The 24827-nt window shown below is 43.7% G+C and overlaps 2 protein-coding genes across 2 annotated transcripts in view; one reads left to right on the forward strand and one right to left on the reverse strand.

Moving 5' to 3' along the window:
- LOC132588265 (pyridoxal-dependent decarboxylase domain-containing protein 1-like) overlaps window positions 1-4086 on the reverse strand; it is an 81346-nt gene extending 77260 nt beyond the window's left edge. The window contains exon 1 of the mRNA XM_060260625.1: window positions 3873-4086. Within this exon, the coding sequence (XP_060116608.1) occupies window positions 3873-3893 (21 nt within the window). The 5' untranslated portion in view covers window positions 3894-4086. The remainder of the gene's footprint in view (window positions 1-3872) is intronic.
- MARF1 (meiosis regulator and mRNA stability factor 1) overlaps window positions 1-24827 on the forward strand; it is a 539974-nt gene that overhangs the window by 294033 nt on the left and 221114 nt on the right. The window lies entirely within an intron of this gene.

Below are 24827 nucleotides of genomic sequence, written 5' to 3' on the forward strand. Positions count from 1 at the left end.
ACAGACACCCTGTGAGGTGGGTGGAGCTGAGAGAGTTCTCACAGCAGCTGCCCTTTCAAGGACAGAGTCTCAGAGCGGCCTACAATCTCCTTTACCTTCCTCCCCCACAACAGACACCCTGTGAGGTGGGTGGGGCTGAGAGGGTTCTCACAGCAGCTGCCCTTTCAAGGACAGAGTCTCAGAGCGGCCTACAATCTCCTTTCCCTTCCTGCCCCCCAACAGACACCCTGTGAGGTGGGTGGGGCTGAGAGGGTTCTCACAGCAGCTGCCCTTTCAAGGACAGAGTCTCAGAGCAGCTCACAATCTCCTTTCCCTTCCTCCCCCACAACAGACACCCTGTGAGGTGGGTGGGGCTGAGAGGGCTCTCACAGCAGCTGCCCTTTCAAGGACAACCTCTGCCAGAGCTATGGCTGACCCAAGGCCATTCCAGCAGGTGCAAGTGGAAGAGTGGGGAATTGAACCTGGTTCTCCCAGAGAAGAGTCCGCACGCTTAACCACTACACCAAGCTGGCTAGGTGATGGAAAGCATCAGATCCATCTTGCTCAGTTTAGTTTGTTCAGTATAAGTAGTGTCTCTTCAAAATTCCATTTTGTCCCACAGAGTTGCTTCTCACTGGAGAAGTCAGTGATTTGAATCTGGGACCTTCACCATACAAAAAATGTGTCCTACCCATAAACGATACGAACTGAACTTTATTTACTTTACTCATACCCTGCTTTTATCCCAAGTGGGGACCCAACACAGTTTGAATTGTTCTCTTCTTCCTTTGTATCCTCACAAGAACTCTGCAATCTAAATCAGTCTGAAAATAGATGCCTGGCTCAAAGGTACCTAGCAAGCTTCCATCCCAAAAGGGGGATCTGAATCAAGGTCGCTCAGATATTAGTCTGACCCTTTAACAGCTACAGCACTCTATAGTCCAGGGGTGGCCAAACTGTGGCTCGAGAGACACATGTGGGTCTTCCACATTGGCTGGCAGCTTGGAGAATGCATTTCAATTTAACACTGCTTCCTTTCCATCTCTCTCTCCGTCCTCCCCACCTATTTTCCTTCCTTCCCGCTCTCAAACATCTGATGTTTATTCTATGTGGCTCTTATGTTAAGTAAGTTTGGCCACCCCTCCTACGAGCCAGCCTACCTCACAGAGTTGTTTGGAGGCCAAAACAGAAGAGGGCGAAATCGTACACACTATCCTGCACTCCTTGGTGGGAAGTGTCTATATTACTATTCACAGTAATCTAATACAGATCATAACATCTGACAAATATAGACTCAGGTGGGTAGGCATGCTGGCCTGAAGCAACAGAACAAAGTTTGAATCCAGTGACACCCTTAAGACCAGAACTAAGCATTAATATAACTACAATAATATTATCATTGGTCATAACAATATCCAATTCTCATAATTATTATGGCTTCTTGCAATCTATGTTTTGCCATGTTGGTTGCATTCCCCTCTCATGGCCTAACCTACCTTACAGCACTGTTAAACCCATTTTATAGCACCACAATGTTAATTTTAATATAGTTGTTAATGGTTTAATGATGATTTTATTATTGAAACTGTAATTTACTATGTATGGTTTTGTATTGTATTTTATACTCGTATGTTGTGAGCCGCCCTGAGCCTGCCCTGGCGGGGAGGGCGGGATATAAATAAAAAGTATTATTATTATTATTATTATTATTATTATTATTAAGGGCAGGGTTTTTTTCGCAGCAGGAACTCTTTTGCATATTAGGCCACACACCCCTGATGTAGTCAATCCTCCTGGAGCTTACAGGGCTGTTATTACAGGGTCTACTGTAAGCTCTTGGAGGATTGGCTACATCAGGGGTGTGTGGCCTAATATGCAAAGGAGTTCCTGCTACAAAAAAAGTCCTGGTTGAGGGAAATACAATGGGAAAGGAGCAGAATCATGCATGCTGCTCTGAATTCCTTAACTGAAAGCTGTACATGTTAAGAATCACCATACATGATCTGCTCAGGCCTTGAATTCAGCAGGAGCTCACAGGAGCGCAGATTCTGATGAACCTTTCTGATGGTTCTCCCTCCTCCCCCCTACCCTTTCCATTGAATAGTAGATGCAACTGCATAACAATCCCTGGATGAGCTCCACCACCTATTTTTCTACAGACTGACACCTGGACCTGATCATAACCACAATAAACATTTTAGTTCCCTAGTTCTCATATTCACATGACCCTTCCAACCACGTTCCCTACCACTTTGGCTGCAACTTGCAATGGCCTAATCAACCTCACAGTGTTGCTGTGAGGGTAATTTTGAGATGGTGCATGAGGGCAGTCAAGGAAAGGAGGATGTCACGCTGGTCAGGGCAGACCTCAACAACACTCCAGTTTCCACAGTGGAACTCATATATTATGTGGATGGACACTTCCAGGGGAAAGCCAGGATTGACCCCACAAATACATGCGATAGGACTGCCAGGTCCCCCTGGTCACTGGCAGAGGATGGGGGGTTAGGGTGGCCAGATCCAGGTTGGGAAACTCCTGGAGACAGACCTCAGTGGGGTGCAAAGCCACAGAGTCCCCCATCCAGAGGAGCTGATCTCTGTAGTCTGGAGATGTAATTCTGAGGGGGATCTCCAGGTCCCACCTGAAGGCTGGCAACCCTAAGTGTGGAACCCATCTCCACTTTGGTCTTCAGGGGGAAAGCCTGTCCACTGACCTGTGCTGCTTGAAGGAAAAACATGTGCATGTGTTAAGAACCACAATAACTAACACTTCACAGCACTCATGATTCATAGATCACTAAATCGCTCAACCCCACCACCTGATTCTTAATGGCCCTTCACGCATCTCATTTTAGCTACCTCCCCCTACATCAAAGGGGAGACAGACAAACGTCACCACCCTCAAAATTTAAAATGAGCCTCCCCCCATTAGAAAGCCACCCCTCATTTGAACCATAATAAATAACACTTAAAATACAATTTAAATTAAATATCACTGAAACACCAAATCATATCATGCTTCACTACTGTCTCAGTTCAGTTGACAGTCATATACAATTTTGTGTACATGTCTTTGTTTCTATTCCTACTTTGTAAACCTTCTTTATTATATTTATGTAAAAAATTAACTCATACTATTGAAAACGAAATCTTATTATAATTTTAACTTTTACTTTAATAAAGAATATTTTATCTGGGGGGGAAATAAGATAACATAATAAATAACACAGAGTCACAATTCACAGATTATTAAAATCACGCTAACACCCCCCACCTTCTTAATGGCCCTTCATGCACCTCACTTTAGCTACTTCTCCCTCCCTGGCAAGCAGACAGTTCTGGGATGCCTCACGCCCCTGGGCAATCCTTTGAATTTTCATTTACATAAGCTCTAGGGCACCTTGGCATCACACTGTTCCCACAAGAGAAGCAACCAGGATGTGCCCATGCACGGCAAACAACCTAAATCTAGCACGCAAATTGCATGTAATTGCTGACATTCTTTTCAAGCTGGCTTCCATCGACCATTGAGCATACCATGAAAAAATAGGGGGAGGGGTGGGAAATGACAAACCCCACCACCCTCAAAATTATAAATGAGCCCCTCATCACCATAACAACCAATAACACTTCATATGATTCATAGATTATTGACTTGTTTAACCCCCAACCTGATTCTTAATGGTCCTTCATGCATCTCACTTTAGTCACATCTCCCCCATCAAGCCCCACCGCCCTCCAAACGGAAAAAGAGCCCATTAAAAAGCCACCCTCGGCTGTCCAGCTCAAAGATCTCCCTGGCTCATTCCTTGGCATGACCTCTCCCCCTGGCACGCACGAGGCGGCCCCGGGTCCCCCTTGCAGGCAGGCAGCCATCCAGAGCCGGCGCTGACCTTCTCCAAGGTCCTCTCCATGGCCGGAGGCTCCTCAGGCTGAGGCGGCGGCTACCCAGGGCTGCCCTCCGGTCTCCTCCTCAGGCCGCTTCCGCCTTCGCCCCGGCCGGCTCCACGTTGGCAGCGCTGACGACAGTGCCAGGCAGCTGGAGGGGGAGGAGCTTCAGGCGCTCACCTAGGAGACTGGAGAGGCGGCGCGGCCTTCCCGGCTTCCGTACGGAGCGCGGCTTGGCGCTCTGACGCAAAGGAACGTACCACAATGCCAAATGTGGGGGGTTGGTTTGACGAAGTCTCCGTCCAGGGGCACCTTTAAGACCAACGGAGTTTTTAGAGGTGATGAGAAGAGTAAACCGCTCTCTCGGGAAAAAAAAAATCAAATTCGCGTTTTTCGAAGGGCGGCAGTGATCGATTTCCTGAGCTCCCCCCTTTTCTTAGAAATGGAACGTCCCAAAGGACTTTTTCTTCAACCCCCGAAGATGACGCCTGGGCTCGGACTGAGTCTGCGCAGTCCCGGCTGCTGAGGCTTAGCTGCATATGGGGTTGCGGGAAAGGCGTGGATTTGCTTATTGCATTTATGGAGTTTGGGGTTTTGTTTATTTTGAGAGGTGTGCGCATAAGGTTCAAAGTTCTCTCGCGTCCTGTTTGCCTGCCTTCTGCAGGATATGATTGGCTGGCGTGGTTTTAGGGATGCCAGCCTCCAGGTAGGACCTGGAGATCCCCTGGAATTACAGCTCATCTCTAGTCCAGGCTACAAAGTTCAGTTCCCCTGAAGAAAATGGATCCTTTGGAGGGTGGACTCTATGGCATTGTAGCCCACTGAGGTCCCTGTCCTCTCCAGGCTCCATCCCCAAATCTCTAGGAGTTTCTCAACCTGGCGCTGGGAACACTGTCCCCCACCCCAGTCGGTGCCCTAGTGGGGCCTGACAGTGCTCATGCTACCCAGATCAAAGGTTTGCGCAATTTGTTAATTTTACTATTTTGTCGTTGGATTTTACATTTGTATCATTTTGCATTCTAAACCATTGCCTACCATTTTTAGGGGTGTTGAACATGCGGCCCAAGGGTCAAATCAGGCCCCCAGAGGGCTCCTATCAGGCCCCTGAGCAGCTGCTTCTTTTTCCCTCTCTGTTGCTTCCTTCCACAGAACAGCTTGCTTTGGAAGGCTTGCTCAATCACACAGCAGAGCTACTGAGCCAAGCCTCTCTTCCTTCTATTGGCTGAGGCTCCTCCCCCTCCTGGTCACCTGGGGAAGGAAGGAAAGAGCCAGAGCTTCCTTTGCCCAGTTCCCTGAAGAAATACCAAGAAAGCACCTTTAAGACTGAGTGCTGACGTTTTAAGGTTTTTTAAAAAAAAATCTTTGTGTTTCTCTGTGTCCTTTATAAAGTTTATATTTCTGTTACTTAATCTTAAATAAGAGCCCTGTGGCGCAGAGTGGTAAAGCTGCGGTACTGGAGTAATAAGCTCTGCTCACAACCTGAATTCGATCCTGGCGGAAGCTGGGTTCAGGTAGCCGGCTCCAGGTCAACTCAGCCTTCCATCCTTCCGAAGTTGGTAAAATGAGTACCCAGCTTGCTGGGGGTAAAGTGTAGATGACTGGGGAAGGCAATGGCAAATCACCCCGTTAAAAAGTATGCCGTGAAAATGGCTGGTCTTGCACAGGGGACTAGCTTTATCTTTTAAATCTTAAATAGGTACACACATGGCCCAGCCTGACATGGCTGGCCCAACAAGGTCTCATTTATGTCAGATTTGGCCCTCATAACAAATGAGTTTGACACCCCTGATCTATATGTAGCTCTGCTCAGTGTACCTGATTCCTCGTCTGATGAAGTGTGCTTGAAGCACACGAAAGCTTACATTCTGAATAAAACTTTGTTGGTCTTAAAGGTGCACTTGACTCCTACTTTGTTCTGCTTCAGACCAACACGGCTTCCCCCTTGGATCTAGTAATATCATTACATTTGAGTTAAATAATGAAGAGTAATGATATACAGATGCAAATTATCGTAAGTATGGTGATCTTGTATAGGTTAAAAGTAAGCAACTAGATTGTGATAGTGCTTGGTAGGGGGTTTCACATACAGACCATTTTTATAGGTAAGATATGACAGAACCAGAAGCCATGGTTCTGCAAAACTTGTATTATAATTAAGTGATTCAGAAAGACTAATAGGATAACTTTCCCATTACAGAGAAATCTCATAATTTGTTAATCCATTGCACAGTAGTTGGAGTTTGTCTAGCCTTCCATTTTGAATCTAGCACCAATCTGGCTGCAGTTAAAAGGATGGAGATTAGATCCCAGCAGCTTCTAGGAATATTATGATTGCACAATTTAGGAGTACCACTGCTGTTTCTGGAAGCAGTGGTACTTCATAATTCATAACTTGCTAGATCTGCTCTATTATTTTACGCCCACATTTTTGGATGGATTTGCAATTATGTAGATATGTACCATTCTGATTGCATTGTTTCTAACAATAGGGCTGTATAGTCGGGTTCACATGATGTCATTTGATTGGAATTAAGAACCAGTGAGTCAGTTTGAAGGATAATTGCTTAATATTGATTATATTCATAGAACATATATTTGAAAACCAAATTTCGGACCATTGCGTCTTAGAAAGAGTGAGTTTACGAGTGTTCCACACTTTTTGATATGGAAATTTTTGTTTGCCTAAGGTTAGCAATATCTGTCTATATATTTAATTCCAACTGTGCCCTCTATGTGCAGATACTTATTTCTGCAGATGGGGGGGGGGGGGTACACAGATAGGAAAAAGATTTTCCTGTACACTTGGGGCACCCCAGGTGTGCAGAAAAATCCCATCTTTCAAAAACTGTGTCTTCCAAAAACTTAAATCCCCCCAAATGAAAACTGCTTGCTTTGTGCATGCGGACTTATTGAGGCATGGTAACGGCTGCTGCTGGACCTGCAAGGAAAGTCACAACACCAATAATCATCCCTGACACTGCTCAGACTGCTACAGCAAGAACCCTCCAACTGACACAGCTGCAAGAAGCCATTGCAACCCCCAGGAAATCAGCTGCAGGAAGAAGAAGTAGCTTTGCTTTGTGATTGAAAGACGTTGGCAAAGCAAGCTCTTCCTCCCCCAAATCATTTCCTCCCCAAGGGAGGACCCTCAGCCAATGGAGAAAATAGAGGCTTTGCTCTGTAGCTCCTGTGTGATTGAGCAAACTGTAATGCAGAAGGAAGCAAGGAAGAGGGAGAATGTAGCAAACTTGTTCTCCCGGGGCCTGATTCAGCCCCTAGTCCGCATGTTTGAAGAAGAAGACTGTAGATTTATACCCTGCCCTTCTCTCTGAATTAAAGTCTCAGAGTGGCTTACAATCTCCTTTACCTTCCCCCCCACAACAGGGTGGGGCTGAGAGAGCTCTCCCAGAAGCTGCCCTTTCAAGGACAACTTCTGCAATAGTTATGGCTGACCCAAGGCCATTCCAGCAGCTGCGAGGAGGGGGAATCAAACCCGGTTCTCCTAGGTAAGAGTCCGCATACTTAACTAGTACACCAAACTGGCTCACGGCCACTTGGACTGTTGCCATAAGACCCGTCCATGCCACTGCCAGGACTGCTGCCAGTGAAGATGCCTGCAAATAACTGTCCACACCACTGCTTAGAGCAGTGTCGCAGAACTGGTCCCCCCTGTCAGGACTGCATGACACCCAAATGTAGGGTGATTCCCTACTAGGACCTAAACCCAGGTTCTTTTGGAGCTCAATTTGGGGCCATTTACCTTACATTTATTCCTGCCACATTGGAAGAGTCAAGTATTTTGCCAATACGGTGCCCAACACTATTGAAAACACTCTTAACTAGGCATCATCCTCTTTCACATCATGTCTTAGAAAACATTACAATACAATAGCATCAGAAGAGGCAGAATGCTGTGTCCAGGGGCAATCAAACTCATCCTGTTGGAGAGCAAGGCCAGCAGTCCAAGTCTAACTTCTGACTGCTACATGATGATTTGCAACACATTGCTGGGTGGGGGGTGGGGGTGGGGTCTGAATGTTTGAAGCAGTGGGAGATTGTCACATTGGATGTTTGGGTTTTAAAGCATATTGCTAACCAGTATCAAACAGCTTTGATTATTCAATTGGGGGTTTATGGCTGCGACAGTTTTTGTAATTGCTAATGCATGCCTTCAGTTGTGTCCCTTGCAGCAATGGGCATCCAGTTCTGTTTGTCACCATAGTGCAAAGAGGTTTTAAGTTCCCTGTTCAGTTTTTTCACAACTGAACCAGTGGACTGTGCAGAAAAATTTATTTAACGCCATCCCTTTTGGTTTCTCAGCTCCTGATGTGGTTCTGATGCCTCCCTTTTAGGGGCGGCTCTGCTACATATTATAGATACAACTGAAGCAACTCAAATAAGATTGCATGGACCTGAAAATACACAGCTTAATGTCAAATTGCTGCATAACTTGACAGAGTTAACCCAACAAATAACCCCCTATGCACAAAGATTTTGTATATATATATATATATGAAAGAAATATTGTATATTGAAGAAGAAAGGGCAAAAGAACAAGGAAGACTGCCAATAGAATATTCACTACATTTCTATCATGAATACCAGGCATTACCCACAAGCAATGTTCCCTCTAAGCTGAGTTAGCATGAGCTAGCTCACAGGTTTTTAGCCTCCAGCTCACATATTTTTGTCTTAGCTTGGGAAAAATGGCCCCAGAGCACACTCATTTATGCAGTAGCTCTCAACTTTAATGCCAGTAGCACACAACTTTAATACCAGTAGATCACAAAGTAGAATTTTTGCTCACAAGACTCTGCATCTTAGAGGGAACATTGTCCACAAGTGGCAGAAATTGCTGCAGTACTTGAAAACAGTGATGGAGCCCCATCAACAAGGTCTAGAAGGGAAATTGCACTTTTTTTGTTTCCTTACAGGGAAAAGCCCTACTTTGTAGCTCCCTCTAGTAGAGTCAGGGTTACATTAGGATCATGACAGGATCTGGGGCAGGGATGCTCTGTATTCCTGATGCTTGGGGGACCACAAGGGAAAGGGGTGCTTCTGGAGCTCTGACCCCGCTGGTGGACCTCCTGATGGCACCTTGTTTTTGGCCACTGCGTGATACAGAGTGCCATTGGCCTGATCCAATATGGCTTCTCTTATGTTCTTCTGAACAAAATGGCTGTCAGGCAGGGATGCCACCTCCAGGTGGGATCTGGTTATCCCCCAGGATTAGAGCTTATCTCCAGAGATAGGGTGACCATGTCTGTGTTGGAAAATACCTGGAGCTTTTAGGGGTGGGTCCAGGGAAGGGTGTGGTTTGGGGAGGGGAGGGGCCTCACCATGGGAAAATGCCATAGAGTCTACCCTTTAAAGCAGCCATTTTTTCCAGGGGAGCATCTAGAGCAGATCACACTTCCAATCTACCTCATGTGCTTCCATGTCCAGACGCCAAAGAGGAGACTGCCGTGTGGCTCAGAAATTTGCTACCGCTTTGAAAACGGTAGCTTTTTGAGCTGCTTTGAGGAAGCTGGAGGACGGGGTGAGTACAGAACCAGGGCAGGCAGCAGATGTGCATGTTTGTATATGCTTTTCTGATCAGTTTCCAAGGCAGCCCTGGGTCGCCAGTCTGGAACCAGCTGGTTGAGGTCTGGGTGTTTTTCCTTGTGGAAAGGACAAAAAGTAAACGGCCGCTTTGGATGGCGGATGCATCCAGACATCTTTTAAAATATTAATTCACCCAAGACCACTGTGTATAATTGGGGTGGGGGCAGACAAGGTCACCAACTGAGCTTCACTGAAGAGTACTGTCCCAGGTCCTGGTCTGGTTTAACCAGCACACTATCCCAGTTTTACCTTAGATCAGGGGTGGCCAAGGGTAGCTCTCCAGATGTTTTTGACTACAACTTCCATCAGCCCCAGCCATTGGCCATGCTGGCTGGGGCTGATGGGAGTTGTAGGCAAAAAACATCTGGAGAGCTACCCTTGGCCACCCCTGCCTTAGATCAATAGTCCCCAACTCTTTTCAGCCTGTGGGCCCCTTTGGAATTCTGACACATGGGGTGGGGGCAACGATAAAATGGCTAAGAGGTGGAGCTGACCACAAAATGGCTACCACAGGAGGTGGAGCCATCCACAGGGAAGATGCCCAACTGCAGGGGAAAAGAGGTGTAATTTAATCTGTCTGTCTGTCTCTCTCTCTCCTGGGAAAGAATAATAAGAGAGAGAATACAACTGACATAGTGGCGATAGCTGTCTCTGGAACCACACTATTTTAATCTACACAACCAATCAGGTCTCCATAAGAACATAAGAGAAGCCATGTTGGATCAGGCCAACGGCCCATCAAGTCCAACACTCTGTGTCACACAGTGGCAAAAAATGTTATATACACACATACACTGTGGCTAATAGCCACTGATGGACCTCTGCTCCATATTTTTATCTAAACCCCTCTTGAAGGTGGCTATACTTGTGGCCGCCACCACCTCCTGTGGCAGTGAATTCCACATGTTAATCACCCTTTGGGTGAAGAAGTACTTCCTTTTATCCGTTTTAACCTGTCTGCTCAGCAATTTCATCGAATGCCCACGAGTTCTTGTATTGTGAGAAAGGGAGAAAAGTACTTCTTTCTCGACTTTCTCCATTCCATGCATTATCTTGTAAACCTCTATCATGTCACCCCGCAGTCGACGTTTCTCCAAGCTAAAGAGTCCCAAGCGTTTCAACCTTTCTTCATAGGGAAAGTGCTCCAGCCCTTTAATCATTCTAGTTGCCCTTCTCTGCACCTTCTCTAAAGCTATAATATCCTTTTTGAGGTGCGGCGACCAGAACTGCACACAGTACTCCAAATGAGACCGCACCATCGATTTATACAGGGGCATTATGATACTGGCTGATTTGTTTTCAATTCCCTTCCTAATAATTCCCAGCATGGCATTGGCCTTTTTTATTGCAAACGCACACTGTCTTGACACTTTCAGTGAGTTATCTATCATGACCCCAAGATCTCTCTCTTGATCAGTCTCTGCCAGTTCACACCCCATCAACTTGTATTTGTAGCTGGGATTCTTAGCCCCAATGTGCATTACTTTGCACTTGGCCACATTGAACCGCATCTGCCACGTTGACGCCCACTCACCCAGCCTCAACAGATCCCTTTGGAGTTCCTCACAATCCTCTCTGGTTCTCACCACCCTGAACAATTTAGTGTCATCCGCAAACTTGGCCACTTCACTGCTCACTCCCAACTCTAAATCATTTATGAACAAGTTAAAGAGCATGGGACCCAGTACCGAGCCCTGCGGCACCCCACTGCTTACCGTCCTCCACTGCGAAGACTGCCCATTTATACTCACTCTCTGCTTCCTATTACTCAGCCAGTTTTTGATCCACAAGAGGACCTGTCCTTTTACTCCATGATTCTCAAGCTTTCTAAGGAGCCTTTGATGAGGAACTTTATCAAAAGCTTTCTGGAAGTCAAGGTAAACAACATCTATCGGGTCTCCTTTGTCCACATGTTTGTTCACCCCCTTATGTTCTTATGTTCTTAATCTACACAACCAATCAGGTCTCCAAAGGCCAGTCAGCCAGTTTGGTGTAGTGGTTAAGTGGGTGGACTCTGGGAAAACTGGGTTTGATTCCCCGCTCCTCCACTTGTAGCTGCTGGAATGGCCTTGAGTCAGCCATAGCTCTTGCAGAAAGGGCTCTCTCTTGAAAGGGCAGCTTCTGGGAGAGCTCTCTCAGCCCCACCTGCCTCACAAGGTGTCTGTTGTGGGGGAGGAAGGTAAAGGAAATTGTGAGCCACTTTGAGATTCAGAGTGAAGGGTGGGATATAAATTCTTCTTCTCCTCCTCCTCCTCCTCTGCTGGGAAAAAGCCCTAACTGACGTTACCCACTTCCTAAAAACAATTAAAAGGTGCTGATGGGTGGAACGGTGCCTGTGGGCACCATGTTGGGGACACGTTCTTTAGAGGGTTTATGTTACAAGGACCTCTGCAAGAAGTACACAATTGATCTATTTCAAACTCTTGGTACTGCTAAAAGTGCTATAGAACCACCCAGAATAATTACAAAATGATTAACTGAGTAACAGGGGTGTCAAACTCATTATCACCCACTTAGTGTTTTAGAGCACTAATAATACACTTCTTTTTGTTGTTATACTGCCTGGGTCCTTGCTTGGTGATGGTTAAGAGGTATTTACTATTAAGGAAGATACAGGGCGGTTATGGGTGCTGACCAATACTAGAGTGGTGGCAGCCAGTAGAAGGCCTTCCTAGGCCCCTGCTGTGTGACAAGGCCTGGAGCTCAACTGAGGGAAGTGCTGATTCCTTTGTGGATGTGCAATGAACCCGACCAAGGAGAAATCATATATTAGGATTTCTCCTTTAGGAGTTATGATAAAGGAATAGGGTTGCTAACTTCTAGGTGGGGCCTGGAGATCTCCTGGAAGTCTAACTGTCAAAAAAGATCAGTTCCCCCTGAAGGAAATGGCTGCTTTGGAGAGTAGACTGCTGAGCTCCCTCCCCTCCCCAAACCCTCGCTTCCTCAGGCTCCACCCTCAAAAGGTCCAGGAATTTCCCAACCAAGAGCTGGCAACTCTTGAAGGGTTTTCCATATTGTTTATAAAGGGACTCACTAAATTGAACTATTGTTTCAAAGTCTTTCCACTGAGGCAGTTTGAAAAGAGCAGTTGGAGAGCTGAACTGAGGGAACTGCTCATTTCTCTGCAGGCCCAAGACACAGCAATGAAGCCTGCAGGAGGAACTGCTGAAGAGCACACGGAGGAGGAGGGGAGGAGACTGGATTTGTGCCCCGCCCTTCACTCAGAGTGACTTACAATCTCCTTCCCTTCCTCTCCCCACAACAACCTTGTGAGGTAGGTGGGGCTGAGAGAGCTCTGAGAGACCTGTGACTGGCCCAAGGTCACCCAGGCGGCTGCATGTGGAAGAGGAGTGCACCAGCCTTGTGGAAGAGGAGTTGCACCAGCCTTGCACTTCTTTCTGTTAACATTTTGGATTTTTTTCTTTTTTTTTGTGCTGCCAGGCACCATTTGTTAGGACGTGCCTTTGTTCAGGGGGCCCTTTCTATGAGCCCCGAAAGACAGTGCCTCATCCTTCATTATTTCCAATGGAGGGAAGGCATTTAAAAGATGTGTGGTCCCTTTCAATGTGATGGCCAGAACTCCCTTTGGAGTTCAATAATGCTTGCCACACCCTTGCTCCTGGCTCCACCTCCAGTGTCTCCTTGTTCCACCCCAAAGTCTCTTGACTCCACCCCCAAAGTCCCCAGATATTTCTTAAATTGGACTTGGCATCCTTACCCTGAACCAAGGTCCAAGGAAGGTGCTTCCCCAAACACTTACTGAGCTTCTGTTTGGTTTGGTTTGGATATTTGTCTCCCCCCCCCCACACACACACCCACCCACGTGTGCACACCACTCCCTGGTCATTTCCTTCATTCCCTGGGAGTGATGCAAGCACAAAGTAGTTTTATCTGGGTGCAGAGATCTTAATGGAAAATTCATTTCGTATTTTCTTTGCAGTTTTGCAAGCCTAGAAGAGCTTCCTGCTGAAGCCGGCAAAGACAAGGCAGGTGGGAACTTCAGCAGCTTTGGAGCTTCAAAGGGTGAGGATGGGAATGGGGCAGGGGGGAGAAAAGAGCCACAGGGATGACTAAAGCCATGGGCGGGCCAGGTGTGGCCTGTGGGCCGTAAGTTTGAAATCTCTGCCCTGCAGCCATAAGTCAACTGAGACTTGATGGCACTTTTCACCAACATATCACTCCCTCCCTCCTTCCCTCTCTCTCTGATGATGGCAGGTGACATCATTCTCCTCCCCCCCCCGATTTTTGCTGCTGTGGGACTAAGGGCAGAGACCAGAGTGTGGGGGCAGAAGGCTGCTGCAGCAGGCAGTCGGGTAGCTTTATTCCATACAGTCCCTTCTCCAGAGCTGCATTACATCCAAGGAAACTAACTGGTCTCTGTAGCCTGGAAATCAATGGTAGTTGATCATTGGTAGCTGATTAGGTAAAAATGCAACCTGATAAATGTGTATTCTCCCCTCTTCACAGGATGCCCTGAAACTTCCCAAGAACACACCTGAGGAGAAAGAAAAGTGTGTATGGAGCTGACTGAAAAATGATCCTGTATTCCAGTGGCTTAAAGGTAAAAAAGGTAGTCCCCTGTGCAAGCACTAGTTATTTCTGACTGAGGGGTGACTTCACATCACGACGTTTTAATGGCATACTTTTTAATGGGGTGGTTTGCCATTGCCTTCCCCCGTCATCTACACTTCCCTCCCAGTGAGCTGGGTCCTCATTTTACCGACCTTGAAAGGACAGAAGTCTGAGTCAACCTTGTGCCAGCTACCTGAACCCAGCTTCCTCCAGGATCGAACTCAGGTTGTGAGCAGAGAGCTTAGATTGCAGTAATGCAGCTTTACGGCTCTGCGCCATGGGGCTGTTTCCTACTCCCAAACCTTTGTCACTCTTAGACCAGTTTAGGTGTCCTGGTTTCCCCAGAACATCAGTTTGATGAGGGAGTTTGAGAATTTCCTGCAGCAGATCTGCAGACCCTCTGTTCCCCTGAGTTCTGGGAAAGAGAGACATAAACTGTGTAGAGATCCACCCTAAGTCACCAAGGTGCCATTAACTATAACCTCAGAAGAGGCTGTTTGTGGGTTCTGTAAAGGAGGACAGGAAATGAAACTTTAAATGAATCTAAGTCCTCAGGGCCAGATGAACTGCATCCAAGAGTTCTAAAAGAACTTGCAGATATAATTTCTGAGCCTCTGGCTATTATTTTTGAGAATTCTTGGAGAACAGGAGAAGTGCCAGAAGATTGGAGGCAGACGAATGTTGTTTCCATCTTCAAGAAGGGGAAAAAAGAGGATCCGGTAACTACTGACCCATCAGCTTGATGTCTATACCTGGAAAAGTTTTAGAACAAATCAACAAACGGTCCTGGAACATTTAGAAAGAATGGATGTGATTACTAAGAGCCAGCATGGGTTTCTCAAGAACAAGTCATGTCAAACTAACCTGATCTCTTTTTTTGAGACAGTGACTACCTTGCTGGATCAGGGGAATGCTGTAGACGTCGTTTATCTTGATTTCAGTAAGGCTTTTGATAAGGTTCCACATACTATCCTTGTTGACAAGTTGGTAAAATGTGGTTTGGATCCTGTTACCATTAGGTGGATCTGTAACTGGTTGACAGATCGCACCCAAAGAGTGCTTGTGAATGGTTCCTCATCCTCTTGGAGAGGAGTGACAAGTGGAGTGCCTCCAGGATCTGTCCTGGGACCTGTTTTGTTCAACTTCTATAAATGATTTGGATGAAGGAATGGAGGGAATGCTTATTAACTTTGCCGATGATACTAAATTGGGACGGGTTGCAAATACAGTAGAAGACAAAAACAGGATGCAGGATGACCTTAACAGGCTGGAAAACTGGGCTAAAACCAATAAAATTAATTTTAACAGGGATAAATGTAAAAGTTCTGCATTTTGGTAGGAAAAATCCCATGCCTAGTTATAGGATGGGAGAGACTTGTCTTAGCAGTAGTATGTGCGAAAAGGATCTAGGGGTCTTAGTGGATCATACGCTGAACATGAGCCAACAGTGTGATGTGGTGGCTAAAAAGAGAAATGCAATTTTGGGCTGTATCAACAGAAGTATAGTGTCCAGATCACGTGATGTGATGGTATCGTTTTACTCTGCTCTGGTAAGACTTCACCTGGAGCATTGTGTTCAGTTTTGGGCACCACATTTTAAGAAGGATATAGACAAGCTGGAACGGGTCCAGAGGAGGGTGACGAAGATTGTGAGGGATCTTGGGACCAAGTCCTATGAGGAAAGGTTGAAGGAGCTGGGGATGTTTAGCCTGGAGAGGAGGCGACTGAGAGGTGATATGATCACCATCTTCAAGTACTTGAAGGGCTGTCATATAGAGGATGGTGTGGAATTGTTTTCTGTAGGTAGGACCAGAACCAATGGGTTGAAATTAAATCAAAAGAGTTTCTGGCTGAACATTAGGAAGAAGAAGATATTGGATTTATATCCCGCCCTCCACTCTGAAGAGTTACAGAGTGGCTCACAATCTCCTTTACCTTCCTCCCCCAAAACAGACACCCTGTGAGGTGGTGGGGCTGGAGAGGGCTCTCACAGCAGCTGCCCTTTCAAGGACAACCTCTGCCATAGCTATGGCTGACAGAAGGCCATTCTAGCAGGTGCAAGTGGAGAAGTGGGGAATCAAACCTGGTTCTCCCAGATAAGAGTCCGCGCACTTAACCACTACACCAAACTGGCTTTCCAAGAACTTCCTGACCATTAGAACGATTCCTCAGTGGAACAGGCTTCCTCAGGAGGTGGTGGGCTCTCCTTCCTTGGAGGTTTTTAAGCTTCTGACTTTGTCTCAGGATGTGAACTCCTCAAGCAACTTAACATTGACCCTCCTCAAGCCACTGACTTGAATCAGGTCATTCCATCCCGACCACCTAACTTGCTCTTTTCATTCAGGTCAAGAAAGCAACATTAAGTAAAGTGCTCGCTTTGATTCCGCCATGCCCAACACACTTTATTGTTTAATAACGCTGTTTTTTACATTTGTCCCTAGTCACTCACTATAAAGGGTTCGGATTTGTTAATTTTTCAGCTATATTCATTCAGGGACAGTCGGGAGGTCCCTTCCTTCTGCTCTCCACTTTTTGTCTAATCCAAAGTATTGCGCAGAGTTCCATTATTTCCATTTAGAGACAATGAACAGCTTTGTTGATTTTGTGTTGTATTGGTTGTTATTGTTATGTTTTTTGTTGTTACATGGAAGAAGGCTACCTACCGTTCATGCCCTTGGTTGGGCTGTTTCAACCTGTTTCTTTTGATCACTTTTGGTGCAGTCAATGCATTTACATTATTGGTTCACCCACCAGTTGGTTCACCATTCTAACCTCTTGGTATTTAATCTTTCCTCTATTTTGGTGGTATGGTCTGAGTCATTTCAATGTTATATTGACTTTCCCAACTCACTACCAGGTTTTGGTCCCTCACATCTTTATCTTGTTATTATTGGGTAAAGTAATAGCTGTTAATCTGTTTTTTTACAGTTCTGTTTTCTTTGCCTTTGACCTTAGTATTATAGTTACTGTATGTGCTTACTGTAAAGAAGCTATTAATTTTCTGCAGTTGTTGATGGTTCTCATCTCCTTACAGCTCTCCATCCCCAATAAGAAGAGCGTTGGTGAAACGTTCTCAAGACTCACAATTTGCATATTGTATACCAATACTACCACCTTTTATTAAACTATTCTTATGGCAGAGTTAAAATTAATTTCCCTCAACTGTAGAGGCCTTAACAATGTTATCGGCTAAAAAACTCTCTTCAGCTCTGACTAAACTGCACCCAGACCTTCTTTTCTTACAGGAAACTCATATCAAGTCGACAAACACTGCCATCTTTTGCTCAAAATGGTTCCACTCACAATACGCTACAGCTGGGATGTCCAAATCATGTGGTGTGGCTATTTTACTTTCTAAACGTATTCGGTTTGTGCTTTCGGCTCAAGAAATTGACCCTCAAGGTAGATACATATTTATAAAAGGTATGCTTAATGACTCTCCATTTACCTTAGTTTCTCTATATGCTCCCAATACTGCACAACTTACTTTCATTAATGAAATGCTATCCAAACTTGCCCTTTTTCAAGAAGGGGCAGTTATCATTGGGGGAGATTTTGACCATGTTGTTGATCCCTTATGGGATAGGTCATTTAAATCACACCCCCTACTATTGTTTCCTCACCTCCCTTACAAGCTATGCTGCAAAATTTTGATTTATGTGACATCTGGAGAATAAAAAACCCTGGTGTCAAAGATTACACTTACTTTTCGGCTGTACACATCTTTACTAGAATTGATTATTTTTTCATTTCTCCCTCCTCAATAAATCAAATAACTCAGGCTAACATAGGTCTCAGAACACTTTCAGACCACGCTTGATTGGAGTGTACTTTAAACTTGACTCCACTGGAGAAACCTACATTCAACTGGACTTTGAATAAAACACTTCTTTTAAATCAAGAGGCGTGCACACAAATTGACCAAGAGATAAAATTTTATTTTGAAAACAACTCTGACTGTGGTGTCTCTCAAGACATAGTATGGGATGCTATGAAGGCCGTCATCCGAGGCAAATGTATCTCCTTGAACTCGGCCTATAAAAAGAGAAAATTAGAACTTAGACATACCATACTTGAGAATATCAAAAGTTTAGAACAAAAACACAAACTGACAGGTTCAAAATTTTTTTTTCACAAACTTTTACTCGAAAGGAAAAAGTTGGATTTGATGGAAATATCTACCATCAGGAAAAACTTACTTTTTAAAAATCAGATATTGGCACAATCACCCTCATGCATTAAAAATGCTGTCTTGGAAACTTAGGAAAGAAATTAGTGAAAGACAGATTTATTTTATAAAAGACCAATTTGGTAATGTACATTCTTCTAACCAAAATTTTTTAGAAACTTTCCATCAGTACTATGGCCAACTGTACACTTCAACTAATCCTCCTTCCTCCTTAACTGACGTTTTTTTAAAAGAGCATAACACAGTCAGTCATTTATCTCTTGAGCATCAATGCTTTTTGGACTCCCCCATAACCCTTCTAGAAATAAGTGCAGCTATTAAAACTTCCAAACCCAACAAAACTCCGGGTAGAGACGGTTTACCCTCGGAATTTTACAAAAAATTTGGCCCTTCTCTTACACCCCATCTTACCTCAGTATGTAATTCCATTATGGAGTCAGGTCGTATGCCTCCCTCATGGTCTCAAGCAAAGATAATCCTTATCCCTAAAAGAGACAGAGACCCACTTAATACTAAGTCTTATCGCCTCATATCTTTACTTAATAATGACTATAAATTATTTACTTCAGTTTTGACTCCTAGACTAAACTGTATAATTGGTTCTTATATTCACGTCAATCAATCAGGTTTTATCCCAAATTGTGACATTACTGATAACACAAGACAAATTATTAATTTGATTCAGTACTGTGCTTTTCAACCCCATGAATCTTGTATCCTTGCCCTGGATATTGAAAAGGCTTTTGACACCGTTGAGCTGCAATTCTTACATAAGGTATTACAATATATGGGCTTTGGGCCAAAATTTATGAAAATCATAAATTCACTTTACTCTTGTGCATCAGCTCTTTTGCACATTAATGGTCAGCATTCCCCTACTTCCTTTCTAGAATGAGGGACACGCCAAGGCTGTCCTCTCTCACCACTGCTATTTGCCATGGCAATAGAACCTCTTGCAAGCAAGATACAAGCTTCTTCGAGGGTTCAGGGCATTGTAGTTCAAGATCATACTTTCAAAATTAGTTTATTTGTGGATGACAATAGTCCTTTACATTTCCAATCCTTTACAGTCCTTGTCAGCTAGTTCTACACTCTTGTCTGAATTTGGTAGGTTGTCTGGTCTTTGTGTTAATACCTCCAAATCAATTCTTTACCCAATCATTCTACTTCCTTCTTTTAAAAAAGCTATAGCTTCAAACTATCCATTTCACTGGGTCAAAGAAACATGGTCTTATTTAGGTTTGAACATTCCGCTAAAACTCCCTGACCTGTTGAAAGTAAATTACACCGCTACTATGTCTGATGTTCCTAAAACCTTAAAGCAATGGGACAAATTACAACTGTCTTGGATGGAAAGAATTCAAGTTATTAAATCTTTTATTTTCCCAAGACTTCTATACTTATTCCAGGCCCTCCCCATAGAGATACCTCAGACCACTCTGAGATCCTGGCAACAAACACTGGCTGTTTTCATTTGGAATTACAAAAAAGCCAGAATAAAATTAACTACTATATGTAGGTCCAAGGCAAAAGGAGGTATGGCGGTTCCAGACATTACACGCTATTACAAAGCTACAATTCTGTCTCAATTGGTCAAATTATTATACTATCATCCTCCACCCCCTTGGAAGTCTATAGAAGAGGCTCATTTTTCTCCTCTCAAATTTTATGAAATATTATGGCTCAAGAAATCTGAACAGCCACTTGGGCATTTTGTAAATCCTTTCCTTAAGGCTCTCTTATCCATTTGGGACTCTGAATGTTGTTATTTAGCGCCAGGATACTCTATCATTTCTTCCTTTATAGGTCAAAAATGGTTCCCCCCAGCTCAACTACCTTCCTCTTATAAAATTTGGAGAAGCTCTTCAAAAGTTTTTCTTTTTGATCTCCTCTCCACCTCAAGACAAGTTTTACCCAAAGATAAATTAGACCAAAAATTGTTAATGCCTTCACCATGGTTCGAATACTTCCAAATCAGACACTTACTTCAAGATCTCAAAGTGAACCAGTCCATCTCTCACCCTTCGACAGATTTTGAACACCTGATTCTTCAACTGCCTAAAAACAAAAACAAAAATAAAACAAAAGGTCTCATCTCACAGCCATATCAAATCCTTTTGACTAAACTAGAAATCTCTCTACCCTCATATACTACCATTTGGCAAAAAGATTGTAATGTTACTATTTTCCCAGAACAGTGGAACTCCATCTGGGCTAGTGAAACACTACAATCCAAAATAATAAATATCTCTCAACAAAACTATAAGTTAATCGCTCGTTGGTATCGTACACCTCATCAACTCTCTCATATATTGCCCCATGGATCCTCTGATTGTTGGAGGAACTGTGGCTTCAAGACATCCTATATTCATTGTTGGTGGAATTGTCCCAAAATCAAATCTTTTTGGTCACTAATTTGTGCCCATATTTCTTCCTTAACAAATATTTTAATCCCTGTTACTCCGGAGGTTATACTCCTTAACAACTGGTTGGGCATACAACTAACCCCCTCTAAAAAATCTTTAATTGTTAAATTATTAACAGCTGCTAAAACATCAATTGCACAAACCTGGAAAAACCCAACTAGCCTGTCACTTGATTCCTGGTTTCTTAAGATTTGGGAACATATTGCAATGGACAAAATTCAGGCAGCTTTGGATCAACATGATTCCCTCCAAGCTTACATCAATTATGTTGCAATATGGCTACCTATTTTGGAAAAACTAGATAGTGACCCATTTTATATCAACTCACCCAAGTTTGATGTATAAAGACCTCTTGTTGTTGTAAGTCTCCTTTTGATGTACCCTTTCCTCTTGGATATTCCAAGCTCCATTATAACCAGTTCGTTATGAGCATACCATTCCTTTTTTCCCTTTGTTGTTGTTGTTATGCTGTTATTTGAATTGTTACATTTTTTTCAAACTGACTTTGATCATATCTCAACATTAGTTGTGGTACACCAATGATAAATATGATATGATTCTGTTATATGCTGCTCTTTGCTAAATTTATACTTACCTTATATTTGTATGATCCTTTTTACTTCAATAAAATTTTTGAAAAGTTAAAAAAATGTGCATGGTTTGGTGTAGTGGTTAAGTGCAGCCGGTTTGATATAATGGAAAAGTGCATGGATTCTAATCTGGGAGAGCTGGGTTTGATTCCTCACTTCTCCACACGCACCTGCTGAGTGACCTTGGGTCAGTCACCATTCTTGAAAGAGTTGCTCTTTCAAGAGCGGCTCTCTCTGAGCTCTCTTCTCAGAGCTCTCTCAGCCTCACCTATCTTACAGAATGTCTGTTGTGGGGAGAGGAAGAGAATGAGACTGTAAACTGCTCTGAGAGAAGGGTGGGATATAAATTCAGTCTCCACGGACGAGGCCAAAAAATATTGGCAACCATTCTACACTTGGCTAGATGATACTGGTGGATCTCCCAAATGATGATGTTTGATGTTAATGGTTATCATTGGCTATCTTGTATATTGATATAAAGACTGATCTAGATAGGTATAAGCTTACAGTAAGAGTTACAGTATTCTTACTTATAATATAGTGGGTTCTATACAGTAATGAGGCGAGGTGGTAGCGAATATAGCTCTTTTATTGAATACAGCATGGTATAGCGCTGCCTACGAAGACTAAAAAACTAGGGCCGCAAGGCCCCCTATATATACACACTTGAAGTTCCTGTGCTGCCTGTGACTGGACCATTGAAACCAGTCGGGGGCTCTTGATTGGAGCAGGATTTGGATCCTGCTGCCTATTGTTCCCGAGTCCCCAAGCTCAGTCCTTCAGGCCCCAGTGAGCCAGGCCAGAACTCCATACAATAGATACAATTCTAAGCACATATACAACATTATTCTAATGGGCTTTGAATTTCTTGAACTTTTTTTCCCCTTTTGTTATTTTCTTTGCAGTAATGTTATGCAGAAAGTAACATTCTCTTACCCGTTCCTATTTTTGTATCCCACCACCCCTTTCCACCCTCCCATTATAGTAAATTTAATAAAACTTTTAAATTAAAAAAAAAATTCAATCTCCCCCTCCCTCCCCTCCTTCCTCTTCTTCTTCCTCCTTCCTCCTCCCCTCTCCCTCCTCTCCAATGCAAGCAACCATAAAATGAGGGATGATCCAGCTGTGAATGCACAGTCTACTAGTAACTACCCAGGCACGCAGAGGCCTGTTGCAAACAGCAGTAGTAGCATCCTCTGCAAGACTAATGGTCTAATGCAGGGGTGACCAATGGTAGCTCTCAAGATTTTTTTGCCTACAACTCCCATCAGCCCCAGCCAGCATGGCCAATGGCTGGGGCTGATGGGAGTTGTAGGCAAAAAAACATCTGGAGAGCTACCGTTGGCCACCCCTGGTCTAATGGGGGGCGGGATGAAGGTTCATTAGTTCAGAGGCACAGTTTAGACATTTTAAGTCCCTCTTCAGCCCCTGAAGCGTAGAGGGGAAGGTGTAAACTAGTTGGCAGGTTTGTTGTAAAAGTCCACGGCCAATTATTTTGGATATTCAAAACCACCTGAATGACACTAGATCATTCTCTTGGGACACATGGACTTGTCCTGTACTGAAACAGACTCCTCCCCCTTGGCCCATCAAGGTCACTATTATCTACTTAGACCGGCAGTGGTTCTCCAGGGTCTCAAGCTGACATCTTCCCCACCCTTTGCTACCTAATCCTTAATGGGATGTGCCAGGGATTGAACCTGGGACTGTCAAGTCGACGGATTCAAGAATGAGTCAAAGTTGATACTAAGACTACATTTATTGATAACCGGTACTCTGGCACAAGCCTCTAGCTTGCTAAGAATGAAGCCAATACATTGATACATGGGTTTTAAGATACACTTCAAAAACATTCTTACGGGGGGGGGGGGGTTCAGGAGGAAACATTCACACATAACTACCAGGTACTTTCTCAGGCGATAGCTAGCCATTTGTCCTTGTATTATCATGCAAGGCTTCCTCCCATCTCAGGCCCTGAGAAGGCGCCGACTATTTCCTCACACCAGTTGCAAATCAAAATAAGAAAGGGAGGAAGGGAAGTAGCTAAGGGTAGAACATTAGCAGCAGTGGATCTATTATGATTTTAACCAGGCCTGATGGTTAAGCCAAGATCCCCCCAGTCTTTAGTCAGAATCAGTCGATCTTGACAGGGACCTTCTGCCCACCCAGCAGATGTTCTATCACTGAGCCATGGACCCATATATTTTTTTTAAATAGGCAACTTTCATTTTAATAACTAAGATATACAAGATACAATAAGCATATAAAGATGATCACAATAAAGTAATTACGTACAGAGTTGAAGATAGAGAAATAATATATACATCAGTTACCATGAACAAAGTTTGTTTCTTTTGGTATCGCTTCTTGTGCATGGCCCCACATTGGATGTATAAACTGGCTGTTTAGGATACTTGTGTCTGAAGATCCCTTTTTGAAAGTGGAGTTTCTGTGTTTGCACAAGAATTATCCCACTGGTCATTTTTTTCTTAAATGTTGTGGGTGATTGGAATGAAAATATAAGAATGAATTACAATCCATTGGCTTTCCATAGGCTTTAACAACCAAAAAGTTACCTTCCATTTTAAAAACTTTTGTATCCAAAAAATTAATTTCAGAAGTACTATTATTCCCTGTGAAGGTAAAAGCAGGATGTATAGAATTAAACCATGCCATTGTGCAAGGTATTTTACTGGCATCATCATGTAAAAGAATAACATTATCAATGAAACATCTATAAAACATTATATTATTGAAAAATGGATGGATGGATCTGTTATAAATGTAATCTCTTTCTACTTGGGACATACAAAACTTGGTCACATACAGGCAAATCTGCTGCCTATTGCCACACTTTTCTTTTTTATAAAAAATCATCTTTGTATCTGAAAAAAATTCTTTTCAATAATCAATATATGTGAAATTATCTATCTATCTATCTATCTATCTATCTATCTATCTATCTATCTATCTATCTATCTATCTATCTATCTATCTATCTATCTATCTATCTATCTATCTATCTATCTATCTATCTATCAAGTCAGAGCAAGCTGCAGAATCCACCATTTCTGGCTGCAGAATCTGGATTGTGCGTCTACATTATCTTCCCACCCTTCACTTTTTTCTCTGTGGCTTCCAATGCAATTCAAAATAGTCATACTAAACGAAGGTGATTAAGGCGCTAGAAAGAGCAGCACTAAAACCAAATTCTGGCCACACGGTTGCAAAGCTATATTTGGTGTTGGTGGGAAGAGGGTCGGGTGAGGTCTCAGGAGGCCAGGGGATCACCATGTGATATTTTCCACGGGTTAGAAGGAAGAAATAAATGTGCTGAACAATGTAATGCAAAATAAGTGAAGTCAACCACAGATTGTTCCAGTGAGACTCCCCCAGTGCAACCTTTCTTAGGAAAGACAAGCGCCCATTGTAATCGGCTCAGCTTCTGGTCTGACTTGTCGTTTTGTCGTTTTCAGGATGTCAAGCAGGAGGCAGAAGAACAGAAGAGCAGAGGTGGGTGATATTTTCTACTGGTTAGAAGGAAGAAATAAATGTGCTGAATAATGTAGTGTAAAATAA

This window comes from Heteronotia binoei, chromosome 20 (assembly GCF_032191835.1).
Source record: "Heteronotia binoei isolate CCM8104 ecotype False Entrance Well chromosome 20, APGP_CSIRO_Hbin_v1, whole genome shotgun sequence".
Taxonomy (NCBI): domain Eukaryota; kingdom Metazoa; phylum Chordata; class Lepidosauria; order Squamata; family Gekkonidae; genus Heteronotia; species Heteronotia binoei.